The sequence below is a fragment of the Peromyscus maniculatus genome, chromosome 5 (genome assembly GCF_049852395.1).
Source record: "Peromyscus maniculatus bairdii isolate BWxNUB_F1_BW_parent chromosome 5, HU_Pman_BW_mat_3.1, whole genome shotgun sequence".
NCBI classification, from domain to species: domain Eukaryota; kingdom Metazoa; phylum Chordata; class Mammalia; order Rodentia; family Cricetidae; genus Peromyscus; species Peromyscus maniculatus.
This window is the reverse complement of record NC_134856.1, coordinates 44,816,829-44,841,900: the sequence shown is the minus strand read 5'-3', so window position 1 is coordinate 44,841,900 and position 25,072 is coordinate 44,816,829. Positions and strand designations below refer to the sequence as shown.

At 48.2% G+C, this 25,072-nt stretch overlaps 2 protein-coding genes across 4 annotated transcripts in view; one reads left to right on the top strand and one right to left on the bottom strand.

The window, feature by feature from the left end:
- The window catches only part of Zfp1 (ZFP1 zinc finger protein), a 28,813-nt gene extending 22,080 nt beyond the window's left edge, over window positions 1-6,733 (bottom strand). The window contains exon 1 of one of the 3 annotated variants that reach the window (XM_076572174.1): window positions 6,581-6,733. The gene's annotated coding sequence lies outside the window, so the exon portion shown is untranslated. Of the gene's footprint in view, window positions 1-3,966; window positions 4,503-6,580 lie in introns of those variants that run through there. The other 2 variants (XM_006974084.4, XM_076572173.1) reach the window with 2 other exon arrangements.
- An 11,239-nt stretch (window positions 6,734-17,972) lies between these two features.
- On the top strand, window positions 17,973-24,760 carry Ldhd (lactate dehydrogenase D). Its single transcript, XM_006974087.4, has 11 exons — window positions 17,973-18,129; window positions 18,306-18,418; window positions 18,631-18,772; window positions 18,956-19,097; window positions 19,224-19,383; window positions 19,631-19,830; window positions 19,931-20,059; window positions 20,164-20,291; window positions 20,887-20,977; window positions 21,076-21,187; window positions 21,275-24,760. The coding sequence occupies exons 1-11, from the start codon at window positions 18,058-18,060 to the stop codon at window positions 21,438-21,440; spliced, it is 1,455 nt and encodes a 484-aa protein (XP_006974149.1). The 5' UTR covers window positions 17,973-18,057; the 3' UTR covers window positions 21,441-24,760.
- The last annotated feature ends 312 nt before the right edge of the window (window positions 24,761-25,072 follow it).

The window sequence follows — 25,072 nt, the reverse complement described above, 5'->3', positions numbered from 1 at the left end:
CTAGCATCTGAGGCTTATGATGAAATCCGGCGCTGCTAGCCACAGGACAAAGTAATGGAATTCAGCTGCTATCACAAAAGCTACTACTTGGAAAAGTCAAGGACTTCTCCAAAGGTCAAGCCATGGCTTAAGAAGTCTTGGTGATATTTTAGCTTTTACATATATATAATATATTATGTTTAATATATAATAATATAATATAAATTTTACATTATATATAAGCTGGTTCCTGAAATGATTTTCTTGTGTGCTTCCAAGAACTCCTAACAGTGTATTTATCTAAAATACCTATCAAGCATCCAAGGCCAAACGAAACAACACCTGTCTCCCAGGTCAAGTGGATAGTTTTATTTCTTGTGTAATTTAGGGTGAGACCCTCCTTTCTTATACAACCTTACTAACAGACCCCTAACTTCTTACCTAACCACTTCTAGGAATGTAGAATGAGCACACAGATCCCCTTTTTGATATACCAACTGGTCATTAGCACTCACTTGACCTCCTCCTTTACCACTCCCATCTTGGGTTGTAAAAGAAAGCCTGGTGGTCACTGCCTGAGGAATATTCTTACCTACCTTTATGACCCCCCATAAGAATTCAAGCCTGGTGACCTTGCTCTGTGAGAGGATTGCTATTGCTTGGGTTTATAACTGGATTCCTGGGAGACTAGGAGGGAACAAAGAGAATAAGGAGCTGGAGAGGAAGAAAGAGAGGAAAAAGAACAGAAGAACTAGATGGGTAAGAACTGGAGAGGAACGGACTAGATGGGAAGAACTAGGTTGAAGGGTTAAAAGAGAATACTAGAGGAACAAGATGGATGACGAGGAAGAGCCAGATGGGGAAGAACAAGATGAGAAAGAAGGAGATGGGAGAGGAGCTATATGGGAAGGAACTAGATGGATGAGAACCTGGATGGGGCAGAACTAAGTTGAGAGAATTAAGACAGACCTTAGAGGAGACAGCAGATAAATATAGAGAGAATTAAACGGAAAGGAACTAGACATGAGTACAGAACTGAAGCTGTGTAGACAGGACTTTATCCCAGAGGAATAAAGTAGACGGACAAAGAGCTTGGTGTGTCTACATTTATTCCTGCCCTGAATGCCTGAGGGAGCTGTAGCTGTAATAGATAGAATTTCGTCTAGAGGAATAAAGTTAACAGACATAAGAGCATAGTGTATGTAGAATTTTTCCCTCAGATATCCCACACCAGACATAGCGAAATCCCCGGACCCTGGGTATCTCATAATCCAGGCTCCAAAATCAACTCCTCCCCTGTAGTTCTGCCGCTGCGGCACAGGCAGTCTCTCCACTTTCTTCAACTGGAGTCCTCCAATCCTGTCATCTCCAATATCCTGATCTTCACTGCACCTCAGCTCTCACCTGTGTGTCGGAGGAGACGCAGTAAAGAGACTGCTGACATGACTGCTCCATTGTTAGGGGAAAGGTTTCACTGTGTCTGAGAGAGAGAAAATACCCAGAGGTATCTGGAGGTGTCCAGAGCAGAGAGAAAGAGAAACAGACTGGACATGACCAGGGCTGTCTGTGGGAGAAGATGATGAGAAGAGCAGGGGCAGGGAAAATCTTTGCCATTATAAAGAGAACAAAAGATCTGAGGTCACGGATACAGAACCAACAAATATGCTCCATTCACAAATAAAACTCAGCCTGGGTATCTGGAAATGCCCAAATGGCATATCTGAGCATTAAACATTCCCAACACTGTATATGAGAAGAGGGAAGCCTGGGGGGTGAGAAAGGCTAGGATGCTAGAATGGGTACTTGTGGTACTGAGGGAGCCTGGTGTCACGACGGGCTTTGATATGCTGATAGGTGCCACAGGTAGCCATTTGCTCCCTCTGCCAGAGGTAAGGGAAATAACTCGTTTTAGCAGATGGGAATCAGTCTCACAAGTTCCTGAGGAATGCTGGCTTTTATCCAACCATTAGAAATCCTCCTATAGTTCAGGTTGAGCTCATTTTTGGCTAATTGGACAACCTTTTGGAGTTTGGGGAGTTGGTCATTTCCTGTGGACCTGACAACCTTCATAACTTCCCACAATGGCCACACTGCTTGGCCTCAGAAGCCTTCCAGAAACTTGGCACAAGCCTCCATGAAGCCCTTACTCTTGCATCTAGTATACCTCTACCATGATGCCAACACCTGCTTCTAGCTGGAGGTATAGCTTGGTTCCCTTGAGCCATTCTTGTGTCAGCCTCATCTGCTTTCCAAGCTTACCCAGAGGAAACAACTCCCCAGGTGGTGGTTTTCAAACAGAGGACTCCTGCAGTGGCATCCTCAGTTTAGGCTCCTCCTTTGTTACAAGCTGCAACCTTCACAGCGAGGGACTTTGCCCTGGAGCATTTTCCCATTATCTCAGTACACAAGGAAGGGCTCCCTTAAACTGATACTGATCTCTTTAACAATTGCATCTGCTTTGTAGCCTACAACTCCCTCCTTTGCCCAGCAAACCAGCTTCCGATCTTCCTGCTGTCTCTCACAGTACACTGAGATAAGCACAGTGAACAGTAACCTTGATAGAGTCTGAATGTCATCCAGAAAACGGCATTGGGAATTGAACCCAGGTTCTCTGGAAGAGGAGCCAGTGTCTTTTTTTTTCTTTTTTTCTCCCCCCGAGACAGGGTTTCTCTGTGTAGCTTTGTGCCTTTCCTGGATCTCACTCTGTAGCCCAGGTGGGCCTTGGTCTCGAACTCATAGAGATCTGCTTGCCTCTGCCTCCCAAGTGCTAGGATTAAAGGCGTGCGCCACCACTGCCCGGCTAGCAGCCAGTGTCTTAATCTCTAAGCCACCTCTTCCGCCCTCATCTTATCTTCAGACATCCTCCACCAAACAAATTAGTCCATTACTGTTGAATTCAGCCTCATCAAATTCTCAGGATATAGACAGAAGGCAGCCCAGTTTTTTACCAGAATAGGACACAAATGGCCTCCAGCGTCATTTCAGAAAAGTCCTTGCCTCCCTCGGAAACCTCATTAGCCAGAGGCCTTCACTATCTGTGTTTCTCTGCCATTCTTTCTCTTACAGATTTATTTTTATTCTTGCATATCTGTCTATGTCTGAGTGTATGCCGTGTGTGTGGGTGCCTGAAGAGGCCAGAAGAAGGCATTGGAATTCCTGGAGCTGAAACTATACGTGGTTGTGAGCCACCCAACATGGTTGCTAGAAACTGAACGTGTGTCCTCAGCAAAAGCAGGAAGCGCTCTGGACTGCTGAGCCATCTCTCCAATCCCTTAAGTTTCTCTTGATATTCTGGTCCTCTGAACCCCGACCACAATGGTCCGCCTCTTTCTGCTCACAGCATTTTAGGGCTTTTCTAACCCAAAGTTCCAAACTCTTCCATACTACTTCCACAAACCAATTCCAAAAGTCTAAGAAGCACCTGGTTCAGTTTTTTTGGCTTAAGGGTGAAGCATCAAACTTACGGGAGGACAGCCCCAAAGATGAAGGTCCTGGTCTACAGAGTGCGGTCCAGGACAGTGGCGACGATATAGAAACCCTGGCTTAAAGAAAACAAACAACAACCCCAAACAAAACCAAACCCAGCAAACAAAAACAAAAAACAAAGGTACACCACTGGCTAAACACTAACACGGCATCACACCAGCTATGACACTGCTGACCTTACCTTAACAACTGCCAAACTGCCGGGCGGTGGTGGCACACACCTTTGATCCTACCACTCAGAGGCAGAGGCATGCAGATCTCTGAGTTTGAGGCTAGCCTGGTCTACAGAGTGAGTTCCAAGACAGCCAGGGCTACACAGAAAAACCCTGTCTCAAAAAAACCAAACCAGGGGTTGGGGATTTAGCTCAGTGGTAGAGCGCTGGGTTCGGTCCTCAGCTCTGTTAAAAAAAAGACCAAAAAAAAAGGAAAAAAAAAAACCAAACCAAACCAAACCAACAAACACAAAACAAAACAAAACAAAAACACCCAAACCTGCCAAACCTTAAATTATGCTGCCCTTCTCCTTGTAACAGAAAAATCAGAATCTGGAAGGCAGAGCTTGGAAGCCCATGCCACAGGAAGTGCCGCTGCAAGCGCAGAGCTCACGGTTCGTTGAGCACACTCCTATCCTTCCTGCTTTAATTGGACTTCTACAACTTGAGCAAGTAAATATTTAAACTGACTCTACGTGTGGGTCGTGCTCATGCGTCCATTTGGAAGAAAGGGTTACGAGTGGCCAAAGGCTCCCTACGAAACAAAGGAATTGGCATTACCTTGTTATTCGCGTGGATGCTACCTCAAACGCAGCTATCACTCACTTGTAAGTATCATTAAAAAGACAACTCTTGCGCCAGCAAAGGAAATACTTGGCACAGAAAACCACCAAGAGGGCACCCTGGACAGCTGAACCAGATAAAATACTGAAAATACTGTCATGACAGACCAGTGTTTGAGACAAGATCTCCACCTCCCACAAATCTGGTCAACACAAGTGGCTCTTTATTTTATTTTTTTTTCCCCGTGGAACTCGATTTATAGACCAGGCTGGCCTCGAACTCAGAGATCCGCCTGCCTCTGCCTCCCGAGTGCTGGGATTAAAGGCATGTGCCACCACCGCCCGGCTCACAAGTGGTTCTTAAAAGATAAAATACGGGGCTTCAGAGGTTAAGACCACTGGCTGCTCTTCCAGAGGTCATGAGTTCTATTCCAGCAACCTCAAGGTGGCTCACAACCATCTATAATGAGATCTGATGTCCCCTTCTGGCATAAAGTTGTACGTGCAGATAGAACAACAACAAAAAAATAGATAGATAGATAGATAGATAGATAGATAGATAGATAGATAAAATACAAATGGCCAATGAAAAAGTGTTCAACCCCACCAGCCATGATAGATTCACAAGTCAGAACTACATTTCAACCAGGAAATGCTGGAGAGAATGTGGACAAATGGAACCTGTACACTGCCAATGGGAATGGACTAGTTCAGCCACTATGGAAGTCAGTAAAGAGTTCTCCAGCCGGGCGGCGGTGGCCCACGCTTTTTTTTTTTTTTTTTTTTTTTGGTTTTTCGAGACAGGGTTTCTCTGTGTAGCTTTGCGCCTTTCCTGGAACTGGCTCTGTAGACCAGGCTGGCCTCGAACTCACAGAGATCCCCCTGCCTCTGCCTCTGCCTCCCGAGTGCTGGGATTAAAGGCATGCGCCACCACCGCCCAGCTGGTCCACGCTTTTAATCCTAGCACTTAGGAGGCAGAGCCAAGTGAATCTCTGAGTTCAAGGGCAGCCTGGGCTACACAGTGAGATCTAGGACAGGCACCAAAACTACATGGAGAAACCCTGTCTGAAAAAACAAAAAAAGAAAAGCGGTTTCTCCAGAAACAAACGATAGATCTTCCATATGACTCAGCTATACCACGACTAGGTTTTTACCTAAAAAATCCCCATATCACATTTGCACATTATTGGTTTTTTTGCAGCATTATTCACAAATAGCTGTTATGAACCAACGTAGGTGTCCAACAACAGAGGAACGGATAAAGAAAACATGACATACATACATAATGGAACTCTTTCACGTTTTCATGTGAGTGTGCGTGCATGTTCGTGCACACACGTGCATGTGGAGGTCAGAGAACAACTCTCAGTTCTCTCCTACTAATGGGTTCCTGGGCTCAAACGCAGATGTCCAGCACCGGCGGGCGGTGCTTTTACCCACGGAGTCTCTCACGATCCCCACAATGGAATTTTTGTTCAACCATAAAGAAGAACGAAGTTATGTCATCTGCACGAAAACGGATGCAACTGGATATAATCATATTAAACAAATTACTCTCAGACAAATATCATGTTTTTTTCTGACTAGTGGTTCCTAGATTTTTATAGAGATGCATAAATTGTGTATACAAATAAAAGGGTGGGACCAGGTGGGAGAGTTAAACAAATGCAACTGGGAGATATGGGGGAGTATGGTTGATACATCGCTGATACCTGTGTGAAAACTTTAAAAAAAATAAGTCAAAAGCATAACTCTAATCAAGAAAATAGAGGTGAAGCCGGGCTTGTACAGATCTCGAGTTTGAGGCCAACCTGGGCTACATGGCAAGCTCCAGGTTAACCTGAGCTACCCAGAAAAGCCAATCTTAGAAGGAAAAAAAAAAAAATTCTGTTCACACTGAGGCTCAAGCCGGAAATAAGGGGTAAACGCGATTATTCCGTGACCATAGAGCTGGAAACACCAGGCATCCTGGGGAAGGCAAGCAGGCTCCTGGAGCCCGCGGGGCGGCAGCGGGGGCGTGGCCAGCCGAGTGGGGCCCGCCCCCACACCCTCGTGGAGGGTCACGAGTGCGCCCGCCGGGCTTCCGGACTCGTGCCCGCGCGGGGGAGGCCGCCCCGCGGTGCCCGGCCGAGGAGCGTCTCCTGACAAAGGCAGGCTGGAGCTCGGAGCCGCCCGTCCTCCTGCGGGGGGCCCCGCACGCGTTCGCCAGGAGCAGCCCACCGGGACCAACTCTCCGAAGGGCTGGAGGCCCGAACCTACGGCCCCGAGGGGGTCGTCACGGCCCGCGAGGCGCCCACCCTGGCGCGGACACGACCCTCCTCTCGGGCCTTGCAGACATACCTGGAGAGGTTTAGCCTCCACTCAGGGTTCCGGGTCGCGAAGCGCGTGGAGAAGGGGGCCCTGTCACCCACTCGCGACTGCAGGTGGGGGAAGGGCGACCGCCGGTGCGTCCGCGCAAGCGCGCAGGCTGTAGAGCGGGCGGCCGTACCCAGAGTCCTCGGAGCGGTGACGCGGGTCTCAGGACTACAATTCCCATACGCCCCCGAGCCACGCTGCTAGGGACTCTGGGAAGTTTTTAGGGTGGGAAACGCTTTCCAAATTAACCGAAGGGTGGACTGTGTTCTGCTCTCAGAGTGCAGCCTCTTTCCTCCTTGTACGCTATTAAAAAACCTGGGTTTTAGAAATTTCACGAGTAACCGGTGAACTCTTTTTCAGCTACAAAACACGTACATTAAAGCAAATATCAACCTGAATCTCAACCATGTAAGAAACACAGGTCTTTCTGGGCGTGGTAGCGCAGCCTTTAATCCTAGCAAGTCCCGGAGGTAGAAGCAGGCAGATCCTTGGGAGTTCTAGGACAGAGAGTTACAGGCCAGCTAGGGCTACACAGTGAGACCCAGTTTTAGAACAACCAACTTCCCACCACCACCGCCACCACCACCACCTCCACCACCACCACCAACACACACACACACACACACACACACACACACACACACACACACACACAACCCACAAACAAAACACAACCACCACCACCATTTTCCTCAACCTCTCGCCCTTAACAGTTATTTTTGGAAGGACTGGCACAAATAAGCCCATGTTGGTTTGAGACGGTCTTGTCACCAAGTCTAGGCTGGCTTCAAACTTTACGATCTTCCTGTTTCAGCTTCCTACTTAATGGGATTACAGGTGAACTGTACCATGCCTAATGACTTTCAGTACTGACCACCTCTATGAACACTGCATGTATATGGTGCACATACATACACATAGGCAAAGCATTCATACACATAAAATCTTAAAAATTTCAGGGCAGTGGTGGCACACGCTTTAATCCCAGTACTCAGGAGGCAGCGGCTGGTCTACAGAGAGTTCCACAACAGAAAAACCCTGTTTCAAGAAACAAAAACAACCCTTAAAATTTGTAAATGACGATATAATTTTAACTCTGTGTAAAGTATACACAAAACTGTTTCTGAAGCGTGGAGTTGGGGAGGAGAGGGACAGAGGTAGTCCCAGTGCTCAGAAGTAGAAGTCAAGGCCGATCTGGACAATGGTCCTCCACAAGGTGGAAGAAGAGAACCAACTCCCACAAGTTGTCCTCTGACCTCATGCGCACTGGGGCACATTTGTGAGTGCGCGGCGCGCGCACGAGCGCACACACACATACACATCATAAAACTGTCTAAAAAAGAATATGCATCATATTTTCAAAAATTGGAAACAATCTAGATCTTTGAATATGTGAATCAAATAAATTGTAGTTACACACAAATAGAATTGAAAGAGGTACTGCAAATGATGTGAATTGATCACATGGTGGAGGTGTCTAATTCATGAGAAATGAAAGGGAAAAAAGGCAGGAATTATATGACAGTCTGTCAAGTGTGGTCCTATTTAGGCTGGAGATGTAGTTCAATAGTAGAACATTTGGTAGCTTGTGAAGACATTTGGTAGCTTGATTCCCAGCACCACACACATACATCTACACAAAAATAGAATGTGTCCCTATTCTTGTAAAAACTGTGCATAATTTGAGACCAAATAGAAGATACAAAAAGAAGATTGAACACACTCTCTCTCTTAATTTATGGTAACACCACTCAGTGTGCGAGCTGTTTCTAAAGAACTTGCAAAATTCAAAGCTCTATTTTCTATTACTTTCTCCCTTAGGAATAAGGGAGTACAGAGGAAGGTTTTGAAAACACAGTACATATTTTTGCTGAAATACAATTCTCTCTTTTTTTCCTTTTGTTATATCTGGTCTGTTGTGAGCCACGAGGAAGGAGAGAGACAACACTTATGGGTTCAAAAAACTTTAATAAATCACCACATAAACAAAGTCTCTGACTGACCAGGGCTGAAGGACAAGGACTCAGGAGCCTTGCTTTTCCTGACAGCCCCCAGCTGGGGCAGAAGTGGGTTTATAAGCCCCAAGACCATAAACACACCTGTATCAAGTTACAGTTATATTTTTCACCCATAGGTGTCAAAGATGAGGGTTTTTCCTTGTGTGTTCCTGTAAACTTTTCAGTCCAGTTCATCGGAGTTGTTTGTTCTGTTGTTAGGGAGAACCATAATGTCTTAGAGAACTAAGGGGCATAACAGACCATTTCCATTGCTTAAGGAGCAAGTTTGGGGGCTGGAGAGATGGCTCAGAGGTTAAGAGCACTGACTGCTCATCCAGAGGTCCTGAGTTCAATTCCCAGCAACCACATGGTGGCTCTCAACCATCTGTAATGAGATCTGGCGCCCTCTTCTGGCCTGCAGGCATACATGCAGGCAGAATACTATATGCATAATAAACTATATGCATAATAAATAATGGGACTGGACTAGGCCCTCTGGATAGGGAAGACAGTTGTTTGGCTCGAACTGTTTGGGGGGCACCCAAGCAGGGGGATTGGGATCTGTCCCTGGTCTATGGGCAGGCTTCTGAAACCCAGTGCCCTGTGGTGTGACACCTTGCACAGCCTTGGTGCAGTGGGAAGGGGCTTGGACCTGCCTAGGCTCAGTGTGCTGGGCTCTGCTGACTCCCCAGGGGAGACCTCGATTTGGGGGATGTGGGGATGCGGGGTGGCTTGGGAAAGAGGGCTGGGAGTGGGAGGAAGGAGGAGGGGGGAATCTGTGGATAGTATGTGGAGTGAATAGAAAATTTCTTAATAAAGAAAAATGAAAGAAAAAAATAAAATTGAAAAAGAAAATCTAAAAAAAAAAAAAAAAAAAAAAAAGGAGGTTGGTCAGCCGCTGGAAAGATCCCCTAGGGTTTGGGAAACTGAACTTTGTTTCATCCTACAGGTAAAATGGAGTTTGAAGTCCAAATGGCAGTCCTTAGGACAAGGAGCTTTTCCTGTTCCTTTCATTTCCTTTTCCTTTCCTTTCTTTCTCCCCCCTCCCTTTCTCTCCCTCATTCTCTCTCAAATATTGAAGACAGGCCTTGAACTTGGTACCCAGAGTAGGGTACTCACTATGTAGCCAAGAAAACCTACCCTTGGGCATCTGAGTCTCCTGCCTCCACCTCCTGAATGCTGGAATTAAAAACCATCATACGTGTTTCCTGTGGTGCCGGGGGTAGAACACAGGGCTGTGTGAGCACACTACCAACTGAACTCCATCCACTGCCTGAAATGTGACTTGAGTTTCATCTCCTTCCCGTTAGGCTCTCAGGGCTCTCTAGTCAGTTAACCTCCACTGGACACTATCGGTCGCTTGGTCTCCTCCTCAGTGTGCTGCAATATGGCACTTAAATCCAAGCATCCACCCCTCTGCTACTTTGTAATGTGCTTAGAGGAAATAGTGATGGGGAAATGCATGCGCAGACATTTTCATTGTAAGAACAGTGACAGATGAAAGTGGAGCCAATGTCCCAAGGCATCAGCAATACTGTGCGTTGTTCATGGGATAGTGGCAAAAATTTAATTTCTATTGCTCAAGTGCCATCCTCTTGATCACCTCTCTAAACACTATCCTAGCCCCAGGTGTGGTGGGGCACACCTTTAACCTCAGTACTGAGAAGGCAGAGGTAGGCAGATCTCTGTGAGTTCCCAGCCATCCAGAGCTACATAGTGAGACCTTGCCTCAAAAACAAAACAACCAAACAAAAACAGCATCACAGTAATGAACTTTTTTGTTGTACTTAAATTCCTTCGTCTTGGAATAGATAGATTGCTCATCAGTTAAGTTCATGTGCTGCTCCTACAGAGAATCTAGCACTAATGTTGGATGGCTCACCACTGCCCTGTAACTCCAGCTCCAGAATATTTGATGCCCACTTCTGACATCCATGGGTATCTGCGTTCATGTGCACAGACACACAGACACACAGACATAGAAATGATTAAAATGAAATCTTTTGGGGCTAGAGAGATGGCTTAACAGTTAAGAGCACTTACTGATTTTACAGAGGATCCAGAAGACTTGAGTTCAGGTCCCAGCTTCTACATGGTGGCTAACAATTTTCTGTAACTCTCGTTCCAGAGAATCTGACACCCTCTCCTGGCATATTTGGGCATTGCATGCACATGGTGCCCAGACATACATGAAGACAAAGCACTCATACATGTCAAATAAAAAAAAAATTCTAAATATTCACTAATAAAATGTTTTTAAAATTAAATATCTATTTAAAGTCTTTGGTCTTGCATTTTGACTGAGTCTTTTATCCGGTTGTGAATTTGTACCATCATAGCTTGATCTTTTGAAAAATGACTCATCAAATCACATACTTCTTTGCGTTGGCTTTTTTTTTTGTTTGTTTGTTTTTCAAGACAGGGTTTCTCTGTGTAGTCCCAGCTATCCTGGAACTCCCTCTGTAGACTAGGCTGGTCTCGAATTCACAGAGATCCACCTGCCTCTGCCTCCCGAGTGCTGGGATTAAAGGCATGTGCCACCACCACCCAGCTATGCTGATATATTTTATCACACAGTACCAAACACCATATTAATTCCTCCAGTTTTCTCATCAACACTGGTTAAGCATGGGGAAAGAGGACAGGGTTTTGCCCAAATTCTGTCTAACATGAAAGCTCATTTTATCACTGAGCAACAGATATCATGGGCTGTTTTCCTAGAAGTAACAGTTCCCTTCATTTAGTTTTTAAAAACAAACCACCCAAACCCCAGACTAGGCATTGTTTCCTCACCAGCCATTCTTAAGTCAGAACGGCGGCATTCCCGGTTAGGGAGAGGGCTCAATGGGTCAAAGGTTCTTACTGTGTAAGCATGAGGAGGTGAGTTTGCACCCCAGAACCCATGTAGTCCTGGACACTGTTGGGCATGTCTGTGATCCCAGTGTTCCCACAGTGAAGTGGGGGGTGGAGAAACAAGAACCCCCAAAACTTCTGGGCTAGCCAGCCTGGTATACAGACAGACTGCCTCAACCAGGTGGGAGCTGAGGACCGACATCGGAGAATGTCCTCTGACCTCCACCATATGCTTGCTAGAGCAAGTACACGCCCACACTTACACACATGAACGCAAACACATGAATGCTCACTGTGGTGGTTTGAATAAAAATGGCTCCCACAGGCTCATATATTTGAAGGCTTAGTCACCAGGCAGTGGAATTCTTTGATAGGATTAGAAGGATTAGGAGATTTGGCCTTGTTGGAGGAAGTGTGTCACCAGGGGTGAGCTTTGAGGTTTCAAAAGCCCAAGCCAAGCCCAGAGTGAGTCTCTCTCTCTCTCTCTCTCTCTCTCTCTCTCTCTCTCTCTCTCTCTCTCTCTCTCTCTCTCTCGATGTAGTTCTCAGCTACTGCTCCAGCATCTGCCTGCATGCCAACACGCTTCTTGCCATTTCTATAATGGACTAAACCTCTGAAACTGTAAGCAAGTCCCCAATTAACTACTTTCTCTTACAATTGTCTGGGTGTCTCTTCACAGAAATAGAACAGTGACTAAGACACATACATACACACTTGACTGCACATACAGATGTAAATGTACCCACACAAATGCATGAATGTACACACACATACACATGTGAACACACACACACACACAGACAGAATGTGTTCTATAAGAAAAGTAGAGGCTGGACGGTGGTGGCACACGCCTTTAATCCCAGCACTCGGGAGGCAGAGGCAGGCAGATCTCTGTGAGTTTGAGGCCAGCCTGGTCTTCAGAGCAAGATCCAGAACAGGCACCAAAACTACACAGAGAAACCCTGTCTTGAAAAAAAAAAAAAAACAGAAAAAAGAAAGGAAGGAAGGAAGGAAGGAAGGAAGGAAGGAAGGAAGGAAGGAAGGAAGGAAGGAAGGAAGTTAACCAAATTCCCTTGTGGTCACTTCTATCCCTGCCCACCCTGACACAACTGTGTTCCCAGGGGACAAGATACCTCTCAAGCTGGAAACAGAACTTGGCCGTGTCTTCTGTATGGTACTGGTTTTGAAGATAGAAAGATGCAAGAATAACGGGGTCATAGAGGCTTGTGTCAAAGTTCCAGAAAGCTGCCCAAGCCATTCACTGTGTGGTGGAGTCAGATGCTCCGTAGGGAGGCCCTGAAAGACCACCGTAAAGGTCGAACAGTGAAGCCTAACACTGCAGTGGAGGCCCCTGGGTGTTGGAGATGCCAGGACCTTGGGATGGCTGTTGAGAAAATCTTCAGGCTCAGGAGTGGAGCCTGTCCAAGACAGAGGGAAGATGTACTTCAGGCAGTAGAGCTAGATGGGCAGAGCTGTCCAAGGCTGTTAAGAGTCCAGATGGTTCCGTCTTGAGTCCCAGATGCCACATATGGAATTGCAAGGTTTGGTGTTTGTCCTGCTGGGTTGTGATCTTGCTTTAGCAAACATTTCCTTGCTATCATTGCATCCTTTCATTCTGGACTGGAAATGTTTATTCCATGCCATTATTTATTGGAAGTATGTAGCTTGTTTTATTTTACATGGATTCACAGCAAGAGATTGCCATGACTTCAGAGAAGATGTTGGGGCTTTTGAACAATTTTGGAACTGTTAAGACTTTGGGAACTTTAAAGATGGGCTAAATGAACTTTGCATTATGAGGTGAACAGGAGCCTTTAGGGATCATACGACTGAAATAATTATTTAAAAGTGACGTATTTGTGTAACCATCCTTACAGGAATGAAGATATTATAAACAGATACTGTGTTCTTCCCTTAGGCTACCAGGCTATTGAGACAATGGACCTCAAGCTGAATAGAGCAAAAGGCTGGGGTTTTGGTGCCAACCAGAGGAAGAGCTTGTCTCCCAGCTTGTCATACAACACCGACAATTTGTCAGAGCCCCTTGAGGAGAGACTGGAACTGAGACAATGGTGATGGTGGGACCATACCTCAACTAGGAATGATTAGCTTATTTATACCTCTTACCCTCTACTTAAACTTAAACTTCATGTTAGGACCCCAAAGATGTTCTGGTAGTGGGTGAGTCATTGGGCCTCCTGGTTCCTCTTCCTAATGTGGTCACATTTCATAAATCTCACTCTGCTTTTTCAGTATCATTTGTTTGCTTAAGTGGCCACTTGGGAATGGGTGGCTAGGCGATGCCAGAGTTCAGGTGCTGGCCCTGACAACTCCAAGTCACATAACCAGGAAGATAGACTTTGTGTGTGTGTGTGTGTGTGTGTGTGTGTGTGTGTGTGTGTGTGTGTGTGTTGGCCACTTATAACAAATTAACCTCAGATAAATAAGAAAGATCAAAGGCTACCACACAGCTGCTGGAGTCACTTTATTCCAGGGACTTTTCCTTATCTTCCCATTTCAGGGGGCATTAGTTGCTTTTTATTTCTATTTTGTTTGTTTGTTTGTTTTTGTTTTTTCAAGACAGGATTTCTCTATGTAGCACTGGCTGTCCTGGCCAAGCTCTGTAGCCCAGGCTGGCCTTGAACTCGCAGAGATCCGCCTGCCTCTGCCTCGAGAGTGCCGGGATTAAAGGTGTGTGCCACCACTGCTCAGCTGCTTTTTACTTCTATTGGATAAAGCAGAGACATGAGTATTTGGACTTGTTTTGGATTAAAAAAAAATTGACCCTTAGTGAATTTCTTCCCCGTCAGTGCACCCCAGGCTTTGACTTCCTTTTGGTTTGGGACTCTTTTGAACTAGTTAGGTTCATTTTGAACCATTTTGGTAACTGCTATTTGGTGACTAGCTTTGTCTTGTGGAACCCTGGACTGTTTGAGTTCTGTTGAACCATTTGGGAGATTGTACCATTGTATGACAGGCCTTGTCCATTTGGAAATTTGGGGGGGGGGCTCTATTGAGTTAATTGGGGTTCTGTTCAACCACTTGAGACGGAGTAATGAGGGTGTTAGGGAGCTCTTCACTGTGACTTGTGTAACCATACGGAAGGTTGTTTTCTACTGTCTTGGTGCCCCCGGGGGAATTTTTATCAGCTTTTTGCATGCTCATGATGTTCGTTTTTGTTTTTCTCGAGACCAGGTTTCTCTGTGTAGCCCTGGCTGTCCTGAAACCCACTTTGTAGACCAGGCTGGTCTTGAACTCAAACATCTGCCTGCCTCTGCCTCTGGAGTGCTGGTATCAAAGGTGTGCCACCATGCTCTGCTCCCTCATGATGGTTTTAAGGTATGTGAGTCAAAACTTAATCTGTTTCTAGACTTACTGAAAATCACTGAGTTTTAAACCTCCTGACACTTCATCTTGCATTTCCTTTTCTTTTTTCTTCCTTCCTTCCTTCCTTCCTTCCTTCCTTCCTTCCTTCCTTCCTTCCTTCCTTCCTTCCTTCCTTCTTTCCTTCCTTCCTTTTTCTTTCTTTCTTTCTTTCTTTCTTTCTTTCTTTCTTTCTTTCTTTCTTTCTTTCTTTCTTTCTTTCTTTCTTTCTTTTTTCTTTCTTTCTTTTCCTTCCTTCCTTCCTTCCTTCCTTCCTTCCTTCCTTCCTTCCTTCCTTCCTTCCTTCCTTCCTTCCTTCCTTCCTTCCTTCCTTCCTTTCCTTCTTTCCTTTTCTTTTTTTTTTTTTCCAGACAGAGTTTCTCTGTGTAGTCCTGGCTGTGCTGGAACTCACTCTGTAGACCAGGCTGGCCTCGAACTCATAGAGATCCACCTGCCTCCACCCCCGAAGTGCTGGGATTAAAGGCATGCGCCACCACCGCTGGGCGCATTTCTTTAAAAAAAAAAAAAAGATTTATTTTTATTTTCTGTGTATGAATTTTTTTGCTTGCATGTATGGTTGTGCACCACGAGCATGCTGGTGCCTGTGGAGGCCAGAAGAGGGCGCTGTGTCCCCTGGAACTGGAATTGAAGCTGATTGTGACCCGTTATGTGGGTGCTGGGAAATAAACCGGGGTCCTTCACTGCTGAGCCAGCTCTCCAGTCCCTCATTTTTGCATTTCTGTCTTCAAGTTTGTGTGCTAAAATTATTATTCTCATTGTGCCTAATTTAAACTGTATGTTTGTATGATTGTATTTGGGAGACCATTTTTGGATCATGTCAGTATTAGTGGCTGTTGCCCTGTCTATATTTTTCCCTCTATTCCTTTGAAAAAAAGATTAGTTAAAACACAGGAAACTTTCTAGTCAATTGGAGAATTTGAGACTGGAAACAAGCGGCCATACAGAACTTTTTTTTTTTTTTTTTTTGGTTTTTCGAGACAGGGTTTCTCTGTGTAGCTTTGGAACCTGTCCTGGATCTCGCTTTGTAGACCAGGCTGGCCTCGAACTCACAGAGATCCGCCTGCCTCTGCCTCCCGAGTGCTGGGATTAAAGGCATGCGCCACCACCGCCCGGCTCATACAGAACTTTTTACATGTTAGGTCTAGCTGGGATGTTAACTAAATGAAATCCTGGTACTTTCAAATGTTAATTCTGGGAACTGAGGCAAAGAAAAAATCTTGAGAGAGAGAGAGAGAGAGAGAGAGAGAGATCGCGTGCATGTGCACACCCATGCATGCTCGTGCATGTGTATGTGCTATAGCATGCTTATGGAGGTCAGAGGACAGCTTGGGGGAGTCCATCCTCTTCTTCCGCCCTGTGGGTCCTGGGGATGGAACCCAGGTTGCTAGGCTTGGTGCCAGCATCAAGCTGAGCCATTCCCCAGCTCTCCTGGCTATCCTCTTTAAGCTAAGATGTTCACTGCTACTGTGTACTCCGAGCAGTGCTTCTTAACAATTAAAAAAAGCATCAGACACTGGTCACCTATGGAGTACATATTTAAATAAGCACTTAATTTTCAGCTCTTGTTGACTGCATTTTTTTAAAAACCGGTATTTCCCCACACCCTCATCACCCACCACCTCTTTTTTTAAGACATGATCTCATTATGTAACCCTGGCTTGCCTGAAACTCTTCTCTCTCTCTCTCTCTCTCTCTCTCTCTCTCTCTCTCTCTCTCTCTCTCTCTCTCTCTCTCTCCATAGACCTGACTGTCCAGGAACTCACTATGTAGACCAGACTGGCCTTGAACTCACAGAGACCCTCCTGCCTCTGCTTCCTAAGTGCTGGGATTAAAGGTACAAGCCACCAAATTTCACCTGAGCTCAATTTTTGAAATCCCAAGATCTTACCACAGGACAAACCACAGGGTGGGTTCCAGGCATGCCTGACCTAAGAGGCACTTCTTCCATACCCATCAGTTGTTTGAAATTGATCATCAAGGCTTTTATTGGCATTAACTCCTTGGCATCTGTCTTAGTTACTTTTCTATTGCTGTGATGAGATGCCACAACCAGGCAATTCATAGAAGAACGAGTTTATTGGGGGTTTATAGTTCTGAGGCTAAGACCATGACCATAATGGCAGGGAGTGTGGCAGTTGCCAGGCAGCAGCCTTGTCACTGGTGCAGCAGCAGAGAGCTTACATCTCATCCACAAGCACGAGGCAAGGAGACGTAGAGAGAACTAACTGGGAATGTGTGACTCACCTCCTCAAAAAAGGCCACACCTTCTAATCCTTCTCAAGCAGTTCCACCAACTGGGGATGAAGAATTTAAATACATGAGCCTATGGGGCTCATTCAAATCACCACAACACCTTGCTCCCTTTGCCCAAAACATGGATCCGGTCAGACCAAACAGAACAGATCTCATCCTTGTGTTGAGATCAAACCATCAGAAAATCGGTGATGTCTTCAGGGAAACACTGTTCAGAGATGGGAGAAATGTCAAAATTGAAGTCACATTGGACATGTAAGTGCTTGCCTGTAACCTAACCCTAGCACTTGGGAGCCTGAGGCTGGAAGATTGTGACTTTAAGGCCAGCCTGGACTTTGTAGCAAGACACCCTGTCAAAGCCTACAAAAAAATGGAATCACCTGGTCTACAGAGCGAGATCCAGGACAGAGAAACCCTGTCTCGAAAAACAAAACCAAACAAAAAACAAAATCACCATGCCAGCCCTTCTAAAGTAACCAAGGCCAAGAGACATGGAGAAATGGCTCATATCCTCAGTTGTCTGATATTAACTGAATGCCTTCGGACCTTGATCCCTGTTTGTGATACCTGTTTCAGACACAGGCACATTATTCCTCAGGGTACAGTATATGTGCCAAGGTCATGAGCCCGGCCGGAGCTCTGGAATGAAAAGGGAAACTAGAGAGAGCCTAGAGGTCAAAGAGGAGGTTGGAAGTGTGGATGGAGAAGTCCGAGGAGTCAGCGGGACTTTTAAAGCCTCCACACAAAGAGTTTGCTTTTGAAGGGCTAGAGGAAGTGGTGGACTTTTAAGGCACCAAAGCGGCTGCTGTCCTGGGTTTCTTTGTTGTTTTTTTTCCAGATCTGCATGGGCCACCTTAAGCTAGCTCCACCTTAATTAAGCAGGCTCCACCCCGTGCGGCCATTGGGCTCAGCGAGAGGCTGGCTGGCACTGCCTCCTCCCCTTCCTAGTACTCTCACCTTAGCTGCGGTCTGACTATGGCCACGCTCCTTCGGGCGGCAACCCAGAGGCTGTCTCCCTGGAGGGGCTACTGCTCCAGGGGGTCACAGGTATATGTCTATGTGTGGACAGGGTCCTGGAGGGCGGGGAGCCTGGTGTGAAGTTCTCGAGGCTCTGTGACATCATTTTGCACTCCGACTAGCTCCCATTCTTGCCTCCTGCCACAGGGCAGGGCTGTGGCTCCCGTTATCGTTCCTATGACCCTTGTACCGTTTCTTCCCTGCAGGGTGGACTCAGCCAGGACTTTGTGGAGTCTCTGAAGGCAGTTGTAGGGAGCCCCCATGTGTCCACTGCTCCCGCCGTCAGAGAGCATCACGGGCATGATGAGTCGATGCACAGGTATCAGGAGCTGCTGCTGCTGCGACCAGGGTCCTGGGCTGTCCTTGTCTCTTGCCACCTGTTTGGAATGCGGTGGCATTCTCCTTAGATGGTCTCTGTCCCGATCTGCTGAGGCCCTGTCCTCAGGTCCTTGGAAAACTCCAGGTTCCTGGAAATGAGAGGGCGAGGGGATGCCACACCTTTCCAAACTTCTGAGGCTTGCCTGCTTCCAGGTGTCAACCTCCTGATGCTGTGGTGTGGCCTCAGAATGTGGACCAGGTCAGCCGACTGGCAGCCCTGTGCTACAACCAAGGTGTTCCCATCATCCCATTTGGCACCGGCACTGGTGTTGAAGGGGGAGTCTGTGCTGTGCAGGTATAAGTGGGGTGTCCTGGGTCTAGTCCCATTACACAAAGCACATTTATGGCTATCTCCACCTGTCATCCTAGAGCTCTGGTATGACTGCCAGGGGCCTCAGCCACAGAATGGGGTTCCAGGGGCTGCTCCTGACCTAGAGAGACCTAGGTTGGGCAGCTTTCTCGGCATCCCTGCTACCAGGGTGGCGTGTGCATCAACCTGACCCATATGGACCGAATCATGGAGCTGAATACAGAAGATTTCTCTGTGGTGGTGGAGCCTGGCGTCACCCGAAAAGCCCTCAATACCCACCTGCGAGACAGTGGCCTTTGGTTTCCTGTTGGTAGGCCTGGGACTAACCTCAGGGTCCGGAGGGCTTTGGAGGGCTGTTTGGGGGATTTCAGAGGACCACATCTTTCCCACAGGGAAAGTTTCCCCGAGTTGCCCTCTCCAGCACTTTATCCTTTAGACCCAGGTGCCGATGCTTCTCTGTGTGGCATGGCGGCCACTGGCGCCTCGGGCACCAATGCTGTGCGCTATGGGACCATGCGCCACAACGTCATCAACCTGGAGGTGGTGCTCCCCGACGGCAGGCTGCTTCATACTGCAGGCCGCGGTCGCCATTATAGGTGAGCACTGCCTGACCTTGCCGCAGGGCCTCCTGGATGGGTGAGGGATACTCGCGAAGGCCCTGGAACTCTGTCTGGAGGCCCAGTGAGTGACTCCCCTGTGCAAGGCCTACCTGGACCATTAAATCCCAAACACTGATAACGATGGGCTGTGGGAGATCACGCCCGTCTTCTAGCTTTAGGCTTCTAGACAGAAATCACCCACATGTCTTGGGCACTCACCTACCTTATGTGTCCCTGCGCCCAGGAAGAGTTCGGCTGGCTACAATCTCACAGGACTCTTTGTGGGTTCCGAGGGGACTCTGGGCATTATTACATCCGCCACCCTGCGCCTGCACCCTGCACCTGAGGCCACAGTGGCAGCCACCTGTGCATTTCCCAGTGTTCAAGCTGCAGTGGACAGCACAGTTCAGATCCTCCAGTCTGCAGTGCCTGTGGCCCGCATTGGTGAGCTAGCAGCGACTGGGTCAGTAGGGGGTGGGTTCTACAGAAAAGGCCCGCACAGAACGCCAAGGCGTCACCTAACCAGCCCTCTCCCTGGTCCCAGAGTTCCTGGATGACGTCATGATGGATGCCTGCAACAGGTACAGCAAACTGGACTGCCCTGTGGCACCCACCCTTTTCCTGGAGTTCCATGGCTCCCAGCAGGCATTAGCCGAACAGCTGCAGCGCACAGGTGTGCTGGGGGGTCGGGGGTCGGGGGGAGCGGGAGGGTAGTGCAGTAGGGCTTGGGCTGTGCTGGTACAGGACTAAGGACCAGCCTTTCTGCTCCTACTACAGAGGCAATCACTCAGGATAATGGGGGCTCTCACTTCTCCTGGGCCAAGGAAGCTGAGAAGCGCAGCGAGCTGTGGGCGGCGAGGCACAATGCTTGGTACGCAGCCTTGGCGCTGTCTCCTGGACGGAAGGTGAGCTGGGGGCTCGGGGGGAGGTGGGATCTGCAGTTCAGCCCATACATAATGCCTTTCCTCACCCCACTACTTGACTGCATGGAGGAGGCTGAGGCTCACCAAGGGCTGGCTGAGTGGGCGTGAAGACCAGGACTATAGACCCCCGCTCCTCGCACTTGAACCCTGCACTCCCGACCAGTCTAGAGGGAGAACAATTCTAGGTCCAAAACCTGGGAATTCTTCATGTGAGCTAGCTCCAGGTGCAGTGTTGAACGCTGAGGAATTTTAAACATGAAGGAAAGGCCTCCTGGGAGGAAAATGGAAAGGAAGGCAGCAGTCTACCCAGAAGGGAAGGCTGGGCTCTGGGCAGATTATGCAGCTCAGTAGTGTGGGGTACTAGGAACCTGCATGTGGTCCAGGCTTGGATCTAGGGGAGTAGTGGAGACCTGGGCTAATGAACACACCAAGGCTAGTGGGCTAGAGGACAGATGTTTCATTCTATGGCATCAAGATCCCCTGACTGGTGGTCCTAAGCCTGAGCCACAGTGATCCCTTACCTTTGGGTAGGTAATGGGTGATAGGGAGAACCACACAAGCTTGCCTTCTGATTCAGGCTTATTCTACGGACGTGTGTGTGCCAATCTCCCGGTTGCCAGAGATCCTGGTAGAGGCCAAGGAGGAGATTAAGGCCTCACAACTCACAGGTTCTGTTCTATGTATTTGCTGTCTGGGAGGCATTGGGATTGGCCATGGCCTGAGCAAGGAGGCCAGAGATGATCAGCTTTGTTCTCTGGGTTCCCAGGAGCCATTGTTGGGCATGTGGGTGATGGTAATTTCCACTGCATCATGCTGGTCAACCCAGATGATGTGGAAGAGCAGAGAAAGGTCAAGGCCTTTGCAGAAAACCTGGGCAGGTAAGGACTGAGCCAGGGAAAGGTGGGGGTTGGGGAGGGCAGAGGCAGAGATGAGCCGCTGAGGAATTCCTTCAATTGACCTCCTAGGCGTGCCCTGGCTCTCCACGGGACATGCACCGGAGAGCATGGCATCGGGATGGGCAAGCGGCGGCTGCTGCAAGAAGAAGTGGGCTCCGTGGGTGTGGAGACTATGCGGCAGCTCAAAGACACACTGGATCCCCGAGGTCTCATGAACCCAGGCAAAGTGCTATGAGGAACTTCAAACACTTGGCCCCCAGTCCCCAGAATGCAGAGCCCCTGTCCTGGACCTTCCCTTCCTGCCACTGACTTTGCAAGACAGAATGATTGATGCTATCTCTGCCTACCAGGTATCTCTCTGTCGCTGGGGCTCAAGGTGAGGGTGAAGAAGATGGACTTACAGAGAGAGAGAGAGACTTTCCTTGATGTCCTTAGCTTTTTGCTCCAGTAGAAAACCCAGGGTATTTCCCAGTGGAGTTTCTTCCTGGCTGGCAGAGATGGTGTGGGTCTACTCCAAGACTAAGATCAGATCCCTCTGTGGAGGCCTCTCCTGCTGGTGTCCAGCATCATTGCGATTCATCCTATACACAGGGACAGGCACAACCCTTTTCTGCATTGGGAAGGAGCCTTCCATTCCACATCGTTAGGCCTTCTCCTTGTGCCCCATCACCCATGAATATGAACTCTATTTGCAGCTATGGACGGAGGTGGATGGAGTTCAGGCTTTGGAAGAAAGCCAGGCCCAACCTCTCTGCTTTTGCATACTTGAGGCAGAAGACCCACCTGTGGTGGAGGTCACTTATGACAGCTTCCCCATCAGGATTGGGCTGGAACACTCTCTTCAAGCTGCTGCTACGTAGGCCATTAGAAATGGAGATGAGATAACCCTGTGTACCACCCCTCTCCATGGTATAATGCAGTATCCACTAACTCTTACCTTCAAAGTCAGGGTCTTACCCACTTTGGGGCCTGACAGTTTTGAGATTCCCTGGCCAGAGTGCTTGTCTGGAGGTATGTGGCAGTTGTTCCCCAAAAGTCCACAAGAGGGCGCGTGACACCACAAATCCAAAGCAGCATTTTAGGGACAGCTGCAGTCTCTTGTACTGGTACCTGCAGTTCCCAGCCTTGGGCCACCCACCTTCCAGGGCCAGGTGGCCAGTTTCTAGACCTTTTTACCCCTTGTGGGCCCCAGCCAACTGTAGAGCACCATCTCCCCTACTTAGAGGTTTTTGGGTTGAAAAAAACAAAAACAAAACAAAGAAAACGGGAAGGAGCCACCACGGGCAGAGGAAGCAGCAGCCTCTTGTACCCCTGGCTCCTAACCACTTCTCCCACCATGCTCCAGGGCAGAGGCCGCCACGGGTACTTTGTCGGTCCAAATTCAGTTCTGAGGACCCCTTCTCTGTGATGTCTGTCTCATGGTTCTCTCCCAAACCACTTCAGGATGTAAAAACCCAAACATCACTCAATCAACCAGGGAAAGAGTTTTAGTGAACTCTCCCCCAGACAAATGCTTGCCCCTCCCACAATCCCTCCAATTGAGTTCTGCTGGCAGGGCTCCCACACACCCTCCAGTAACAGGCGACTAGTACGAACTCAATAAACAGCCATTTCCCCACAATTTCTTTTATTAAAGAAACTTCGAAACATACAGAAAAGTTGAAAGAACAAGTACACTAGTCACTGAAATATCAGTCGTTGAGGATTCAACAATGGACATTTTTGCCTTATTTGCTTTGTGTATTTTGGGGGGAACCACATGGGGTTAGAGTATACATTTCCTGAAATCACTCCACTATGTAATTCAGCATCTATCTCCTAAGAAGGACATTCTCCTATGAGCTTCAATACTATTAAATGGCTAGTAGATGGGGTTTTCAAAAGGGGCTCCTGGAGCACTCAGACTTTCTGAGCTCTGAGCGCAAAGGGGAAGAACCCATCCCTTGGCTCTTCTAGATCTTCTTCCCTCTCAGAAAGGCAGAGCAGGAGCAACATAGGATTCTAGAGAGCTGTCTGGATGGCAGGTGACAGACCCAAGTGCCACCTGGGAAGCCCAGACAAGCCTATTCCACCCTCACACCAGGCACCGGCAATCTGGGTCCAAATTCGGAGGACATGACAGCCGACAGAGGGCTTTGGTGTGCCGGGCGGGGGCGGAAGTCACTGGGGATGAGATGAGCACCGCCTGGAGAGCCGAGAATAGCACCCGGTGTGGGGCCCAGCGTTGGCCCAACCAACTCAACCGCCGGACTCAGCCACAGCGCTGCCAAAGCGGCCGGGCTCACACAGCCAAGGTGGGCACACAAAGCCTGTCTCCAGGCCCAGGGGTCAGGCAAGGAGATGTCTTTCGGGGCTGGGCCCGGCCCGCCAGCTCTGCTGGTAGGATTATATATAGAACAGGGAGACACAGTTGCCAGGCAGAAGCTGGAGGTGCTGGGAATAGAACAGTGCCCTTTGCAGTGACAAAGCGACAGGGAAGCCTGCTGTGCGTGTGCCAGGCCTTTGGGGGCAGACCCCTGACCCTCACTCGACAGAGCTGCATGACTGTCCCCACTTCACATGCAAGGAGTCAAGGTCGGATGGAGTTGTTTCCTCACCGTCTCCCAGGAAATAAGTGCCCCAGTACAGACATTCCAGTTCCTGGTATTAACAGCGCTCCCAGTTCAGGTCCCGAGGTCTCAACACTCGGGCTCTAAAGCACTCAGTTCTCTCAGCTCGCCTGCCTGCCTCGGCTCACACGTGTCCACTGGCCTCCAACAAATGTCCGTGCACAGAGTAGTTGCTTCAGGAAGCATCTGAGGAAAGGTGACCTCAGAGCAAGTATGGTAGCACAGTCCAAACTTGAGGGCCTGTTGGGACTGGGCCCCAAGGCAGCAGTACAAGGGGCAGGCCTGGAAACGGTCATGGCAGAGATATGTAGCCATCTCCCTCCAGAGCTTTCCTTAGCTGGCTTGGCAGGAGGCTCTGAAATGCAACTCCTGGAGCCTGGCTAGGAGATGGGGCAGGCATGCACTGCCGCCCCCTGCCCTGAGTTTCCTGCCCAGCCTGCAATTTGCCAACTTTTATGAGACCAAGTGCCTGGTTCTGGTTCAGGGACTGTGAGTTGGCACAGCTCCAAACCAGGGCCTCTTTCTGGGCCTCAGTGAAGCAGGCCCATGAGTCAGCACTGAGCTGTGATGGAGCATCAGGCAAGCAGAATGCAGGACGGGGAGCAGACACAGGCTGTGTGAGAGACGGGCTGGGCTGGGACCTGGAGGTGCCCACATCCTTGCAGCACCTGACGACCGCAAGATCTTTGCCCCCGAATATCTTCCCAGAAACATTCCATCACAACCAGCAATGACAGCAGACTGACAATTACTCCATGATGCTTAAGAATTCATAAACTTGAAAGACACACCTGAGCCACCATTGCCTAGCCTCTGCCCAGGCGTGGCCGAGCCACTACAGGTACTAAAGGAGCGCTGGGCTGGGGAGGCGGACAGAGGGAACTGGCCTTTGCCCTCCACTTCCTGACTGTGTAACAACACTTCATTAAAATAAGATCACACGGTGCATCTTTTATTAGACATTATTTTAATACCATATCAAAACACCTTGACTGATGAAGAAAAGCTTTTCTCCCGAGCTTTGAACATTTTAAAACATTTTGTGAGTTTTTTTTGTTTTTTTGTATTTTAATATATAAATACAGAAACCTATCCTGCATGGGCTGATGCCACGTGTGAACATCAATGGCTAAAATGTTCTCAGTGTGCCTGAAAACAGGGGTAGCAGTACATGTTCCTTTAGTTAGTCTAAGTTTTCTCAGAAAAAAACAAAACCCAACCAAACCACAAGGGCCTAAGAAAACTGTCCAGGCATTTT

Bases quoted from the DNA above. Each gene is read 5' to 3' on its own strand.
- Ldhd (XM_006974087.4), top strand. From the start codon at position 18,058: ATGGCCACGCTCCTTCGGGCGGCAACCCAGAGGCTGTCTCCCTGGAGG. The intron at 18,130-18,305 runs GTATATGTCTAT...TCTTCCCTGCAG, and splicing joins ACTGCTCCAGGGGGTCACAG to GGTGGACTCAGCCAGGACTT. The intron at 19,098-19,223 runs GTAGGCCTGGGA...TTTATCCTTTAG, and splicing joins TGGCCTTTGGTTTCCTGTTG to ACCCAGGTGCCGATGCTTCT.